The sequence below is a fragment of the Scomber scombrus genome, chromosome 11 (genome assembly GCF_963691925.1).
Source record: "Scomber scombrus chromosome 11, fScoSco1.1, whole genome shotgun sequence".
Lineage (NCBI taxonomy): Eukaryota > Metazoa > Chordata > Actinopteri > Scombriformes > Scombridae > Scomber > Scomber scombrus.
In genome coordinates this window covers 16,666,532-16,681,080 of record NC_084980.1, presented here as the reverse complement: position 1 = coordinate 16,681,080, position 14,549 = coordinate 16,666,532, and the positions used below count along the sequence as shown (strand labels likewise).

Genomic DNA, 14,549 nt, shown 5'->3' with positions numbered 1-14,549 from the left:
TGTGTTATCACAGTGAGAGTGATTGCTTTTTTTCTTTAGCAATTATTTATCTTTCATCAGCTTTCGTAGTCAGCGTCCAAAAGCAGTATGAGCACAAAGGGGGAAGGCTGGTACCAATTGATGCCTGACAGAAACTACCAACTCTGTGAGCAGTGGTGTCAGAGTCATTATATTACAGTGAAGACCACGAAAAAATCATGACCATCTGTGTGAGCACACACTACCTGAACATGCAGCAAGGTGAGACATTCTTGACATTATGTCATGACCTGGGCGTGTCAGACTGCATATATCTGTCCAGTTTTAGTGACCAAACCACTTTTGGAGAATGTATGTTGTGTCAGCATTTCAGTGGCCTTATAAACAAACATCATGGCCTCAGAATCCACCATACTACTGATGTGTATGTAACAGTTGCCAGACCAAATGTAGGATGTATGTGCACTATATTAGTGGGGCAGTTATTTTAAGCATTAATTGCATTAATGCAGTAAAGTATAACTACTTTAAGTATATTTTCTTGGGAGCTGATTTTGGCATATAAATGTATTTCTACATTATTTATTTTGCTCTCAGTTGCCAGTTTATTTTATACACATAGCAAAAACTAACAATAATCCTACCTTTATGAAGATAAGAATGTTAAGGTTTGTTTTAACAGTTTGAGAGATGGTTGATTTTACACTTGCAACTATTAGTCAATTGACAGAAAATGTATTGCCAACTATTTTGGTGATTGATTAATCATTCTTCAGTCTTTTTTATAAGAAAAGGTCAAAATTCTCTGGTTCCAGCTTCTTACATGAGGGTATTTTCTGGTTTCTTTAGTTTTCTGTCATAATCAAAAGATTCAACAATAATGAAAATAATCATTAGTTTGCAGCCCTAGTTGATGTAACTCTGTGGTTATTTTTAGGGCTGTAGATTGAAGAGTTGTTGAATTGTGTTTGTCTGCCCCATTTAACGATAGACTAAACATTAAACATTTCTCAGTATAACACAATAGAATTCAACTGCATAAATGACCACGAAGTTGAATTAACACCTGTCTAAAGCAGTTTCAACTAAAACTGAATATGATCACCTTCCTGAAGGAAGGATTCATTGAAGGCCTGTTGTATTACACAGCAGTAGATTCAGTGACATATAGCCTGTTTACAGAGTGATTATTGTCTACTGTTCGATTGCATTATAATGAGATAATTATTAGTCACAGTGTCTTCCATAAAACACTACCAAGCAACTTGTCTCACCCAAATACTAACCCCTAACCCATGACGTGAATGCTCCACCCTGCATTTTGTTGGCACTCACCCAAAGGGCGTAGAGAGAAGGGTGGAGTTATTGCCTAAGGCGCACTCTGAAAACCTCCTTACCTCAGGGATATATGCCAGTGTGATTAATTAAATTGGATTCATATTCACTTTTACACCTTTTAAATGTGTTATCTTAAACATCTGCTACTAGGTGTTTACCACAATTAGTCATTTGCCACAAGCTAGATTTCACGATATCACATCAAGACATTGGCACAGTGTTGTACTGTATTGTTACTTGGAAAGTGACAATACTAAACCAGAAGTTGTGGTATAATGATGTAAAGACATATTGTGTAAAACTTTTTTAAAATTTAAAAAGAATTATCCTGAGAAATGAATCACTTTTGGCTGACTTTAAACTGTACTACTCAGCAGAAAAGTAATGCTTTGGTTATTAAAAAAAGTGATTTATTTCAAAACATTTCCCAATGAGTGGACAGAGTGGGAGGGTGAGGTCAGACAGCGTCAACAAGAGAAGCAGAAACATAACAGATTTAACTGTCTAAGCATACTTTTACTGTCTACTCTGCACACATATTGAAGCCTGAATATGATGTAGTTTTCATTTAAGTTTGGGAGTGACCCAGGAGGATATTTTGCTGAGTCTGTTTTGAATTTTCAGTCAAGACTTCCCGCACTGAGCCCTTTCATTGTGTCCAAGCCAATGACTCACAGTCTTCCTGACATTTTTCTCACCTTTCCTGTACGTGCAGCCCCATGTAGTGTGATTTCCCCATGCACTTTTAAACAAGGCCTAGCTACTCTTTTATTTTATTTTACAGTGGATCCAAATACGACAGGTCAAATAACAAAGGCCCAGTGTTGCTGGCACTGAGCACTCAAACATTTATCAGCAGTTTATAGAGATAGTGAGAACCTTGCTGTGGGAGCGGAGCCTCTCCCCCCTCCATTCAGCTCACATTCCTGTGGTGTTAACCGAGGAGCCCAGTTCTGTTCTTCCTACCAGAATGCTTCAGTGGAGAGAGACAAGAGACATGCAGGGGTCAATCTCAATGGACCTGGGAGAGGTTTCTCAGACCTGATACTCTTGAAAAACAAGATGATTAATTATTGTCCAAAGGGTAAACATGCACAAAAAAGTGGATTTTTAAAACGTTGATACTGTGTTTGCCCTGTGTTCCACAATTGCAAGAGCACCCTATCAGCTTAAATAGAAATACATATCAAATTACTTCACAGTGCTTTATGATGTTTGTATCCCATATGGTGCAAACACTTCCATGAGAAATGATATATGGTCTCTAGCTTTATTTTGATGTTAAACTTCACTATTACTTTATCTGGCAGAAGATTTGGTAAATGTTTCCCCCTGCTGGCAGGAAGGAAGGAAGAAAAACATGTTTGCAAAGTGTAAGGGGGTTTACGTGTTCAGCACAACATCACACAACACTGCGCTCAGCTCAAAGGTGCTTCGCTTGCTGCTCTTGTAGGGAGGATTAGAGTTTGGGTGGGGCTGCTGAGGTGTGTCCGACTATTGACTCACTCACTGACTGACAGACAGACAGACACCTCCGCTCAGAGCAAAGTCTGCCTGGGGTTTCTGAGAGGACAAGTGTAGGAATAGACGGGTGTCTCGGTTTGAGTTTATAACTCACCGTCGCAAATCTATCAGGCTATTCGCCACTCTCCGGAAGATCGGAGGCGGAGAGCAGTTTTCTCCCACTGGACCTGGAAAAAGTTCAAAAATGGCGAATGTTTTAATTTTCGACATCTGTCTGATGTTGGTATGTACTTCCAGCTTTCTTGTTTTGTTTTTTGAATTTATTCCCACTAAACTAATGTTCTTTATATTTGTAAATGTAAGAACTATTGTAAATATTCAGCAGAGAGAAAGTTACAATGTATCAATCCAGCTAACTGTGTGGGAAACTGAACAAACGTATTGATTGAATTCCTGTTTTAAACTTCAGCTCCTGTCCCGCGTTGAGTCGTGTTTAATCCCTGGTTCTCTGTACGTAATTGTTCCACAAACGATTCCGGTTGGATACCAAATCACTAAAGGTCATTTTAACTTATTATCTGCTCATTAACTATTTATCTAACACCCTGAAATCTATTAGAGTCCGTAAACTGGCTTTTGGCGTTTGTTTTAAAGCCCCTTTCGCCCTTTCCTTTCTCTGTTTCTTACAGTTGCGGCGGCCAACTGCGACACCAAATCATTGCACTTTATTTCAAGAGACCCAAGTTTTACTGTCAGTGGTGATGGTGCAGTAGTAGCTGTGAGTCCAGTGTCAGTAGCTGCAAGAGGGCGGACATTTTCTGTGTGGGCTCAGGACAACAGTGGACCGGAAAGTGAGATGGAAGTCCACCTTGTTCACACTACAGTGCATGAGAGAGTGAGAGAGGTGAGGTTGTCTTGTGGTTGGTTTATGGTTGATGTATGTAAGTCAAAATGATGATGGGCCTTTAAAAAAAATAAAAACAATTCTGATCTGTTTGCATCTCACAGCAAACGGGCAAAGGCTTCCTGAAGAGATCCAAAAGGCGCTGGAGTCCTCCTCCCTTCAACATAGTAGAGAATGATAAGGGGCCTTATCCAAAAGACATTGAGAAGGTAATCTTATTATAATTGACAATACAAATCCATGCACTCTCTTACTTTCCCTCTTGGTGCACACACCTTTCTTTCCTCCTGTGTTCTTTTCCCCCGGATTATCTGATTAACACACCCAGACACACCTATTAATTACACGACTTTCTTCTGACTGATTCTTATGATGCTTTTATTCCTGCACATGATCATTTCAAAGTATTGTATGCGGAACGAGAGTTGCCTGCATGATAGATGACTTATGTATAACAGAATCATTGTTTGCGTTTTTTCACCTTTTATGTGTTTGCTGTCTGGTTCAGATTGTATCGGATTCAGAAGCCAAATACTCTGTGTACTACACTCTCAGTGGCCCTGGTTACGATCAGGAACCAGCGGGAGTGTTCAGTTTCAACAGTGAATCTGGGATGTTGTCTGTGCTCAAGGAGGTTGACCGTGAGGCGTACCCATTTTTTATTGTGAGTGTGAAATAAAGTTGCAACTAAGAATTATTTTTCTTATCAATGAATCTGCTTAAGCATCTTTGAGTATCTAGAGAATCACTCTATAAATAAAATGTCTCATTATTATTATTATTATTATTAAGCCACAAGTCACTAGAGATGGATCTTTATTATCACTGTTATAACAAAATTATGTTAAAACACAAGATGTACTACAAAGAAAATAGATGAAACCACATGATATGCTTTACACTTCATATAGTTTGAGTATTTCTGAGTGTGCTGCCCTTCTAAAATTGACTGTTTCCTTTGTAGTTAACTGCCAAAGTTTTCGACAAAAGCACTAGAGTGGAGACAGATTTACCTTTGGACATCCGAATAGATGTAGATGACGAGAATGACAATTATCCACAGTTCAAAAATCAACTGGAGTATACTGTTTTTGAGCAATGCAAACCAGGTGAGGAACATAAAATATGCATCATATTTGAAAGTCTGACTTTTTGTGTTGGTAATAATAAACTCAATGACTATGTTTTTCACCACAGGGACAGTGGTGGGGAAGGTGGACGCTACAGACAGAGACAAACCAGGAACTCTCCATGTCAAGATCAGGTATACTCTCTTGACTGGATTAGACCTGTTTGCCATCCACCCAACCACAGGTGTCATCAGCACAGTAACTAACACTCTGGACAGAGAGGTGAGCACCAGCATTATTGGGTTAATAATTTACTCACAATGGTGACATAGAGATTAAATGATACAAATGCTTTACCTGCCTCTAGTTCCTCCATCATGACATAATATTCACATTTTTCTTGCATTTTTTGTCACACTTCTTCTTTAGGTGAAAGACAAACATATGGTGGTAGTACAAATCAAAGATTGGGATGGTGCAGTAAAGGGTCTCGCCACCACTGGCACAGCAACCATAAGTCTGGCTGATATCAACGATAACCCACCAACCTTCAAAAAAACATCTGTAAGTGTTTAGCAGTTAGTAAAAAAAGGATATAAAATAAGATCTTGATTACAGGCACATTTAGACATTATGTGGTAATGTTTGGCATTGTTTTGTAACAATAACAGGTTTATTTTAAGCATTCCATAACATTTTCTTATCACTGTCTTACATGTTAAAGCAGTGTGTTTTGGACTTGTTTTGCCAAAAGATTGTTTGTTTGATGTTACCAACAATATTTTCTTTTCTTTAGTATGAAGTCAATGTCAAGGAAAATGAAAATGAAAAACTTGTCCTCCGAATTCCTGTTGATGATAAGGATCTAATAAACACACCAAACTGGATTGCCAAATTCCTCGTCACCAAAGGAAATGAAAATGGAAATTTCCGAATCGATACAGACCCCCAAACTAATGAGGGGCTTCTGTACATCTCAAAGGTGTGTAGAGTTTTATATTGCAGCTGTATGTTGTTACTATAATTATTTTTGTGGCAGTAATATTTAATATAACATAGGGACTTACATGTTCTGTTGTTCTAGCCCTTAGATCATGAGAAGGCCAAAAATGTAAAGCTTGAAATTATGGCACGTAATGAAGCTGACCTGAATGGCACCGTGGCCCAGTGGCTGTCCATCCCTGTGGATGTGACTGTTGGCGATATTGATGAAGGGCCAGAATTCACAGCACCTACTGTCCGCTTCACCGTCAAGGAGAACACACCGAATGGCACACTGATAGGAAGTTACACAGCTGTAGATCCTGAGACCAAGAGCAGCAACGGCATAAAGTAAGCAACATCACTTTATTTACTACTTAAATAAGGGCCCCATTATCACTTTATGTTACCTCTGTTGAACACTTGAGGGCAGACTTCCACTGCTGAACTAGAGAATGTACTCTTGACAAACAAGTCCTTTTCCCCGTTGTCTATCAGGTATTATAAGGTCACAGACCCAGGCTCCTGGATCAGTGTTGACAGAAATACCGGTGAACTGAGGGTTGCAAACACAATTGACAGAGAATCGGAGTTAGTCAACAATGGAATTTACAACATCACCATGAAGGCTGTGGATGCAAGTAGGTTGCTTTTAATGCTGTACACTTTATTACTCATGACTTCTGTGAACAATGGAAACCATACAGAATTGAGATATTAGCATAAGCTCAAGTTTATCTTCTGTTCCTCCATGCTTGTTTCTGCCTAAGCTTATCAGCACTAGATTACGTAGAAAGTAACTGTTGATCTGTTACTCATATTTTTATTTCCACCTTATCCAAAATGTGCTGCCTCCATTGGGTTTGGTGTCAAGCCACATCTTGCCACATATGACATGATGGTATCATCATGGCTTTGGTAGTATTGTAATACCAGCTGTAGGTTATTAGCATCCCCAGCTCCACCCTTTTCAGTATCTGTCTATAAAAAAATGCCTTGGCACTGTCTCACCTGAAAACACCTGCTGACATTGTTTGATGTGACTAGTCTTTAAAAATGACTCACAGTTTTCTGGTGTTACAGTAAAAACTGGGCTCCTCCTTCAGATGTTTGTCAAAATTAAAAATGTTCAGATTTTTTCACCCGGGTGATGTCAGAATCCAGCCAGTGATTTCCAGGTAGTTTGTATTTGTTACCGACATGCCCTTTTTTCCCCCGTCTAATATGAATACTGATGGAATACTCATGAATTTCAGGCGCCAAGACAGGCACAGGAACAGTCATCATTCAGGTGGAAGATGACAATGACAACAAGCCAATGCTCCCCACCAGTGAAATGGTGCTGTGTGAGAAGGAAGGAGAACTTAGGTCTTTGGTGGTTGTAGCTGAAGACTTAGACCAATCTCCATATTCCAGCCCTTTCACGTTTACTTTGCTAGACGATCCCGATGGCAAATGGTCTGTGAAAAAATATAATGGTAGGTATTCTTACCCATTTGATTTACGTCTGTCAGAGAGTGTCTTTTTTACAAAATATGAAAACTACAATACTTTATTTTTCAGATAAGCAGTCTAATCGGACAGTTAATAAATACAATAATAAATACTTTTGTTCTACATCAGTTACACAATGTAGCCTGGAATGTTGACTGGAGTCATGTTGAACAGCAAAACAATATCAAAACTTGTGTAAAAACTCAAAAAGCAGTTCCACGTAATATGACTCAAATATATGATTCACTCAAGTGTTCATTATCTTTGTATTAGTTCATTTTAGAGGTTGGCCAATACTGGATTTTTGGAACTGATACTGATTTCAATATTTAAAAGTTTTTGTAAACTCTGATAATATGTTGGCTGATGTCCATTGTTCCCTCCTTAAGTATGTTTTTTAGTCATTATCAAGATATGCACTTAGTGAGACATTTTACAGTTAAAAAATAGACTCGCTGATGCTCTCTGGTGGCTTAACTGTGTAATAGTGACAGTTTCCAAAATCTCCTAAATACTTATATTAATTGAGCTTTAGATTTACAGGTTGGGCTCTAGTATGTGTTCAGGACGTACAGGGTATAAAATGCTGTATGTTTTAATATTGTATTGCTGTTGTTTAAGTGCGTCTACAAAAAATGTAATACTATTAGTGATGGCAACTGCTTCCGTGAGCTCTGATGGACACTCAAGATTATGGAATAAGTTGATACATAAACATGTCATGGTATAAAAAAGCAAACATTTGAATTAACAGTATTGTGGTCTGTTATTAAGTTTTCTGCACAGCATTGTGACTATTTTTTTTTTTTTTTTTTTAGGCTGTTTAACATTTTACACATTTCCTCCTTAGACACAGCAGCTACGTTGCAGCAAATAAAAGAGCTTCCTACAGGAGTACACAAAGTTACCTTGGATGTTAAAGATCTGCAGGGCATTGGTGAAAAACAGACGGTGAGAGTGAGGATCTGCCAATGCAGGAATGGAGCCTGCTTGACCAAGCCAAGCTCTGTGTCATTAGGGCCACTGGCTTTATTGGCTATGCTGTTGCCTCTGGCCCTGCTCTTGCTGCTAGGTGAGTGAGTCCCCCACTCTTACTATTCTCTCACGAGCAGGATTGTGCAGGCTGTACGTGTAGATAATGAAACAGGACTTTTGTGCTCATGCATGTGTTAATGTGCAGGAAGAAAAAAATGTTCTGGTTCTGTCATTATATATTGGGAACCAAGCAATGATATGTGATGCAATTATACAGTCTATAATGCCGTTATTCTTGTGAGATCTGCCACATATGGCATGTTGTTTAATATAAAAAAAGCCCTTCTTGCGCACTTATTTCTAATATACTTTCTGTGTTTTTGCAGGCATATTACTCGCCCTTTTCTGTGTGACAAAGAAAGACAAGCTGGCTGTTGACGATACAGAAGGCAGTGGTGGAATCCTGCTCCCATCAAACACTGAAGCCCCAGGAGAAGAAGTGGTGAGGACAGAATAATGAAACCATTGTCAAGGCTTATGTTATTGTAAAGGAAGCTTATTTTTATCTTGAGCTTTTTCTTTTTTTTTTCTTTTAATTTTATTTTGCTTTGCTTCCTTGATGTAATTCTTCTTTTTGTTTTGTTGGTTTGCAGGATTCAAGTCTGATCATCGTCCCCAAAACTGGTTTTGAACAAGCAGTGAAGGGCTCAGCTAAGGGTACTTTGCTTAATGCGGGATGGATGGGGAACAAGAGCTCCAGCACAATTGGAGCCCAAAGCACACACGAGAATGGGCTGTATAAATCCGGTGCTGTTACGAGCGGTATGCAAGATTTCTATTCTTCTGGCCAGTATGATAGCCAGTATGCTACTCAACAGTTCAATGGAACTCACCTCGTTGGTAGTGGCGTGGGCTTTGACAACAGACACCTCATCCAGGACTCAGCATTTCTCCACACCTGGCAAACAAATGGCTGCTATATAGACCAGGTAATGTTGTTTTATAATTTTTGCACACACACACACACACACACACACACACACACACACACACACACACACACACACACACACACACACACACACACACACACACACATACATACATACATACATACATATGTATATAAATATAATTTCATAAAAAATATCCATAAAGCATGGAAGTTGGCACAAAGTAAAAGTGGCAAAATTAAATGTGTCTAGATGTGTTTGCCTTTCATTCCCTGAGGTTTAATAACTTCTTTTCTTATCTATAAGAGCTCAGGTAACCCTCATGTGTAATATATAATCTTGTTCTCTAAGCCTTGATAGTATTCTGTGTAAACTTTAATATTTCTCAACTTCTTGGTGAGAAATATTATTTCTCTAACTTGCTGGTGGGTTGTTTGTTTGCTGTGTAATATCTGGACTGCCAGTCATATCCTGAGCATGGTGTAGTATCTCCTCTCCCATCATCCAGGCTTAGTCCATATGAAGTTATAAAATGCTTCCTCTCCCTTCCACATTTGTCTTTTAGAAAATGGCCTATCTTGGAACAGAAGAGGACGGTCGGTACGCTGACGACATCATCCACTCCTACGGGTTTGAGGGGGTGGGCTCTGCGGCCGGCTCTGTGGGATGCTGCAGTGATGTCGGCGACAACGATAACCTTGACTTTCTAAACACACTCGGACCAAAGTTCAAAACTCTAGCGGGCATCTGCACAAAGACATGAGCAACGCAGCTGAAAATAATGGTGTTTACTCTTCATTGTACAGGATGTTGAGAGGCCTGGGATCTTAATGCTTGGTTTGCCCCTGATCATGAATGTAATGAGAAAAAAGAACAAAGTCAGTGTGAGCTGGGTGTTGCTTTTGTTGTTTTCTTTCCTTTGCTGCTTTTTTTTGGTAAAAGTCTTTTGCACTGAAAACTATGCAAATGCAGTCAGTTGTACATTAATTGCTTTGTGTGTTTGTGTTATTCAAACTGTTGCAGGTTAATATTAGTTGATGTGTTGATATATGCAGTAAAGGGCTGCAAGGGTTTTTATCAAGTAGTAACAACTTTGGGTGTTTTGGGTATTACTAAAAATCTGTGTTCACAGTGAATGATACAGTTTTGTATATGTCTACTTGTTTTAAAAATATTCCCCAAATTTGAATAGTTTTGATATTTTTTCTAAGAAATAAATGCTTAAATAATTAATTGCCTTGGTAATATTTTACTTCAAAATGCTCCATTTTGTGCTTGGAAGTATTTATATGTAAAAAAAGTATGTATACGTTATGACTTCCACTGGTTTCTCACAGCATACAGTAATAATCTGTACTCGCATGTTCCAGCACGGCTCTTGTCCATCAGTTGGGTGTCACTGAGGTTATTGCAACATTCTGACAGTAATCCTGTGAAAGTCAGCACAAGGGCGTGAACGCCAGGATTGAGGTGTTAACCGGCACCACCTGCAACTGTCTCAATACAAGACTGACCAGAGATTAGACATACCAAATGATTCAGAGAAGAAAAATATCACTGAAACCGCACAGAAATCTGACAATTCCCTTATCTTTTATAAAATTGTCTAGGTTGTACAGTAATTTTTTTTGCATGGTCATTAAAGAATATCAGTGAATTTGTGTTTTGTAGCAGAGGTAGTTTTATATAAGTGTCCGGCTCTATTGAATGCAAACAATTTAAAATTAGGTTTACAAAATAATACAGTTAACATGCTTTAAGCATTTTAAAGTTAACTGTAACTGTGCTTGCAGTTTGGATCTCATGTTACAGTATGTTTTTGTTGTTTTTAATAAAAATGAAAAGAAAGTCTTGTACTATTTTGATAGTTCTTTGGCTCTGAGACTGAACCGAATATTAGACCATAAACAGTTGCTCATTGTGCTCTCTCTGTTTACTCACTGGTGAATGATTAACTGGGTGTGGCAGTCTGAGCTTGCACAATTTGAAGGGTGCAATGAGTACCTTCTGCCAAACTCCCAACCCACTTGCTAATCTTTACCTCAGATTTACAGTTCAAGTTTAAGCACATATTGTACTGACTGTGAATTAGGATACAAAAAAGGTACATTCCGCTAAAGTTAAAAAAGACGTAATCTGATTACAGGTAAATTTAGTAAAAATGGGGATTATTTAGCAGGATTACAATTTTAAAAACACATTTTCTATAAATAACTTTATTAACATGCACTGTAAAAGTCCCAAACGTGAGCAGAGCAAAAGCGAGACGGGAAATTATCTCTGATCCACGATGGTCTGAGTAAAGGATGATACGGACTTTGGCAGTCCCAAAGACTACACAAAACAAATAAATTAAAAGGGAGATTGAATTGATAACAGTTTGATGACAGCTTGTAGCGCACATTACTGATCTCATACAGCCAGTGTGCCAGGTGGTGTTTCATCAGAAGCTTTACCTGAGAATGTTATAGCACCGTGAATTGCGCAGATCTGCACCGGCTATCTGCTCCGTTTTATGGGCCTACCCACAAAAGATTTTGAGCTAATCTGCAGCTGAGAGTATCACAACCGGCTGCAGCCCTTCACAGCAGCTGAAACGATAAGTGCGTCTCCAAACTGAGAAAAGGGCTGTGCGCATTTACGCACGCGGTACAGCAGCAGTAACTTCATTAACACCAGATCGATCCGGATCTGACGGCAATTAATGTTCTGTTGCACATTTACACGTCAGCTGTTACACATAGACTCAGGTGTATACATGCGATTGTTTGTAATAAAGCAGAATGTATGGATGAACCCCGAGCTCCATCTGAACTGTCAGGACATTTTCATTTTTAGGTATTATTTTAAGTAGCCCATTGTCTGACTGAAGATTTCGCCCTTAGTCTGAACACATTTGGGCTGGTCTTTGTCAATTAGATGGTTTTTATTTTTAACGGAAAGTAATTACATTACTTTAATATCGTGGTACTTATATTACATTAATGACTACATTTTTTAAGAGGGAATTAGTAACTGTATCGGAATACCATTTTAAAGTATAATAAATGTATTGAAATCAAAATAATTGAAATTATAATATATAGATAATATGACAAGAAGCAATGGCGCTTGTAAACAGTTCACCAACTTTTGTTTAGATGACATGCAGATCATGATGTGTCAATGTGATTAATTACAAATCTGAAGCTGGGAATGTAATTATAGGGTCCAGAAAGGGCCATCAGTCATGTGATTGTGGGGACGAGTATCAAAGATGACAGCAGAGATTAGGAAAAAGGGAGGGTGGGTATTAAATCTTGGAATGAAACTGGTCTCTTTCTATGATCAAACACTGTTAAAACACTGTTCTTGTTAAAAAATACAACAATATTATGTGCAGAGATTATACTGTCAGTCTGTCAGAATTGTGGGATGTAGGATGTGAACATCAAGGGGTTTTTGCTCAAAATCCCACAGGGGCCAATTAAGGGCATCTTGAAAAGTCACTTAACATGAAGTAATGATACTAAGCAGTTAACCTAAATATGAATATAAATAGGCACTTGGAGCACAAACAGCAGCTCTACTACCCATATTTTTTTTCTTAAATAATTACTACTCTCCACTGAAATACTGTAAATGCTTTGTTTGTGACTGGTAATCATCTGTTTTAGAGACACCCATACATTTCTGAAGAATTACATACATATTTACTGTGGGTCAGATATTTAACATGTGAGTGTTATGTAGTTAGGAATTTCTGACAAACAAACTGCTCACAGTGATGACCTAGAATTAAGACCTGGGAGTGAATGAATGATACTTGCTCAGCAAAAATCATTTGTGTCAAGGTTTATTTATAGGATCTTACCAAGTGTGAAATGTATCACCTAAGTTCAAACTAAAAATCGTGTAGGAGTTTGATGAAGATTGTAGCAGATCTTTTACAAGATGCCTCATTCATCCTCACTCTTCCACTACGCTGACATGCATTTTTACACAGTTTCATTCAAAAACACAGCTAGAGTATAAAAGGAACATTCCTGTAAAGGCTTACTGCAAGACACAACATGCTCAGCAGCATTAACATATGGCATACACCATGGGAGCTGCACGACCAAAATACCGTAGCAGCAATTAAAACGACAAGAAAGACACATTTTAGATCATTTCTTTAAGGATTATCAAGTGCGTCCCTATGTAAGGCAATGGTACTGATAAGCCACATAATTCAATAGACCACTTTGTGTGTCCACCCTTATCAGAGCGGCTTGAGCCATCACTTCCAGTCACTTCTGTAAAGATGCAATTAATTCTAAAGCAGTAGCGTGAAATTAATTTATTGCTTGTAATTAGTTTTCGGCATAATGTGAAAACATTCTCTTCAGATAGGGTGTTTTTACCCTCCACCACAGTCTGACAACACTTGGCTCCATCTGAGCTCAATGCAGAGTGGTGCCTTAAGCTGCCAAGAACGTTGAGCGGAGAAACTTCTTGACCCCCTGTTGACTTTGGCCCCAGGATTGATAGTTTTAAATGATGTGTGCAAGATATTTTAGTTGCCATCAATGCACATGACAAAGTAATTTCTCCATGGCGTGCCTTGGGAAATTACAAACCAGGTCATGTATATATGGAATTTAGGTTGGTTTGTGAATAATTTAATCACTGAATCTGCATGCAACAGGCCACATTCAAAATGAGTCTGATGTATTCATGAAAGAGAAATGCAATTATGCATTGTTTCAAATGATTTCAGATGATTCACCTGTCACTAATCATGTATGATTCATTTCCACTTTACTCATGCAAGGTCTGTCACAAATACAAGCTGTTATGACTAATAGTGCCACTAGGTGTCACACTTACCTCTCATCTGAGTTGAGTGCTGGCTGTGGAGGTTGGCTGGGGGGAACATTTATAGAAGGTGGCTGATTTCAATCAAGGCACTTTCTCTGTCTATCATATGTGTAACCAAACACCTGAAATCACTTCAATTAAGCTGCGAAGTGACGACAGCACAGTGAAAATGAAGTGATGTGACAAGTTGTGGCAGGAGCCTCGTCATGCTTTGATGTGGCATATGCCAGATTGTACAGTTATCACATGCTCTTTGTCCCTTCCAATGATATTCTGTGTCACTTATCTAACAAGATCAGGCTCCCCATTGCATGCATACTTCACCTGCTCACTCATTAGAGCTAAAGTGAGATTGGTGCTGACCACCAACTCCCTGTAGAATGGTGTGCCTACATTGGTTGAAACTGCCAAGAGCAATTAAACTTACACTTGTAATGATTCGAATATTTCTACGACATACGTTGCCCAACAATTTAGTTAAAACAAATGCGATGAGCGTTCAGTTAAGGATTATGTTATAGTTTTGTCATTTAAATGGAACAGTGTTTT

General features: G+C 38.6%; 1 protein-coding gene across 2 annotated transcripts; it reads left to right on the top strand.

The window, feature by feature from the left end:
- Window positions 1-2,753: 2,753 nt before the first annotated feature.
- Window positions 2,754-10,391, top strand: dsc2l (desmocollin 2 like). 2 transcript variants are annotated; one of them, XM_062429028.1, is made up of 16 exons: window positions 2,754-3,064; window positions 3,251-3,341; window positions 3,471-3,685; window positions 3,790-3,894; window positions 4,194-4,349; window positions 4,650-4,794; window positions 4,889-5,037; window positions 5,185-5,319; window positions 5,552-5,737; window positions 5,840-6,087; window positions 6,235-6,377; window positions 6,993-7,214; window positions 8,081-8,302; window positions 8,592-8,707; window positions 8,859-9,194; window positions 9,724-10,391. In XM_062429028.1, the coding sequence occupies exons 1-16, from the start codon at window positions 3,026-3,028 to the stop codon at window positions 9,919-9,921; spliced, it is 2,706 nt and encodes a 901-aa protein (XP_062285012.1). In that variant the 5' UTR covers window positions 2,754-3,025; the 3' UTR covers window positions 9,922-10,391. The 2 variants fall into 2 exon arrangements, with proteins under 2 accessions (XP_062285012.1, XP_062285011.1); XM_062429027.1 differs by having other exon boundaries at window positions 2,755-3,064; window positions 4,883-5,037.
- The last annotated feature ends 4,158 nt before the right edge of the window (window positions 10,392-14,549 follow it).

Bases quoted from the DNA above. Each gene is read 5' to 3' on its own strand.
- dsc2l (XM_062429027.1), top strand. From the start codon at position 3,026: ATGGCGAATGTTTTAATTTTCGACATCTGTCTGATGTTG. The intron at 3,895-4,193 runs GTAATCTTATTA...TGTCTGGTTCAG, and splicing joins ATCCAAAAGACATTGAGAAG to ATTGTATCGGATTCAGAAGC. The intron at 5,738-5,839 runs GTGTGTAGAGTT...CTGTTGTTCTAG, and splicing joins GGCTTCTGTACATCTCAAAG to CCCTTAGATCATGAGAAGGC.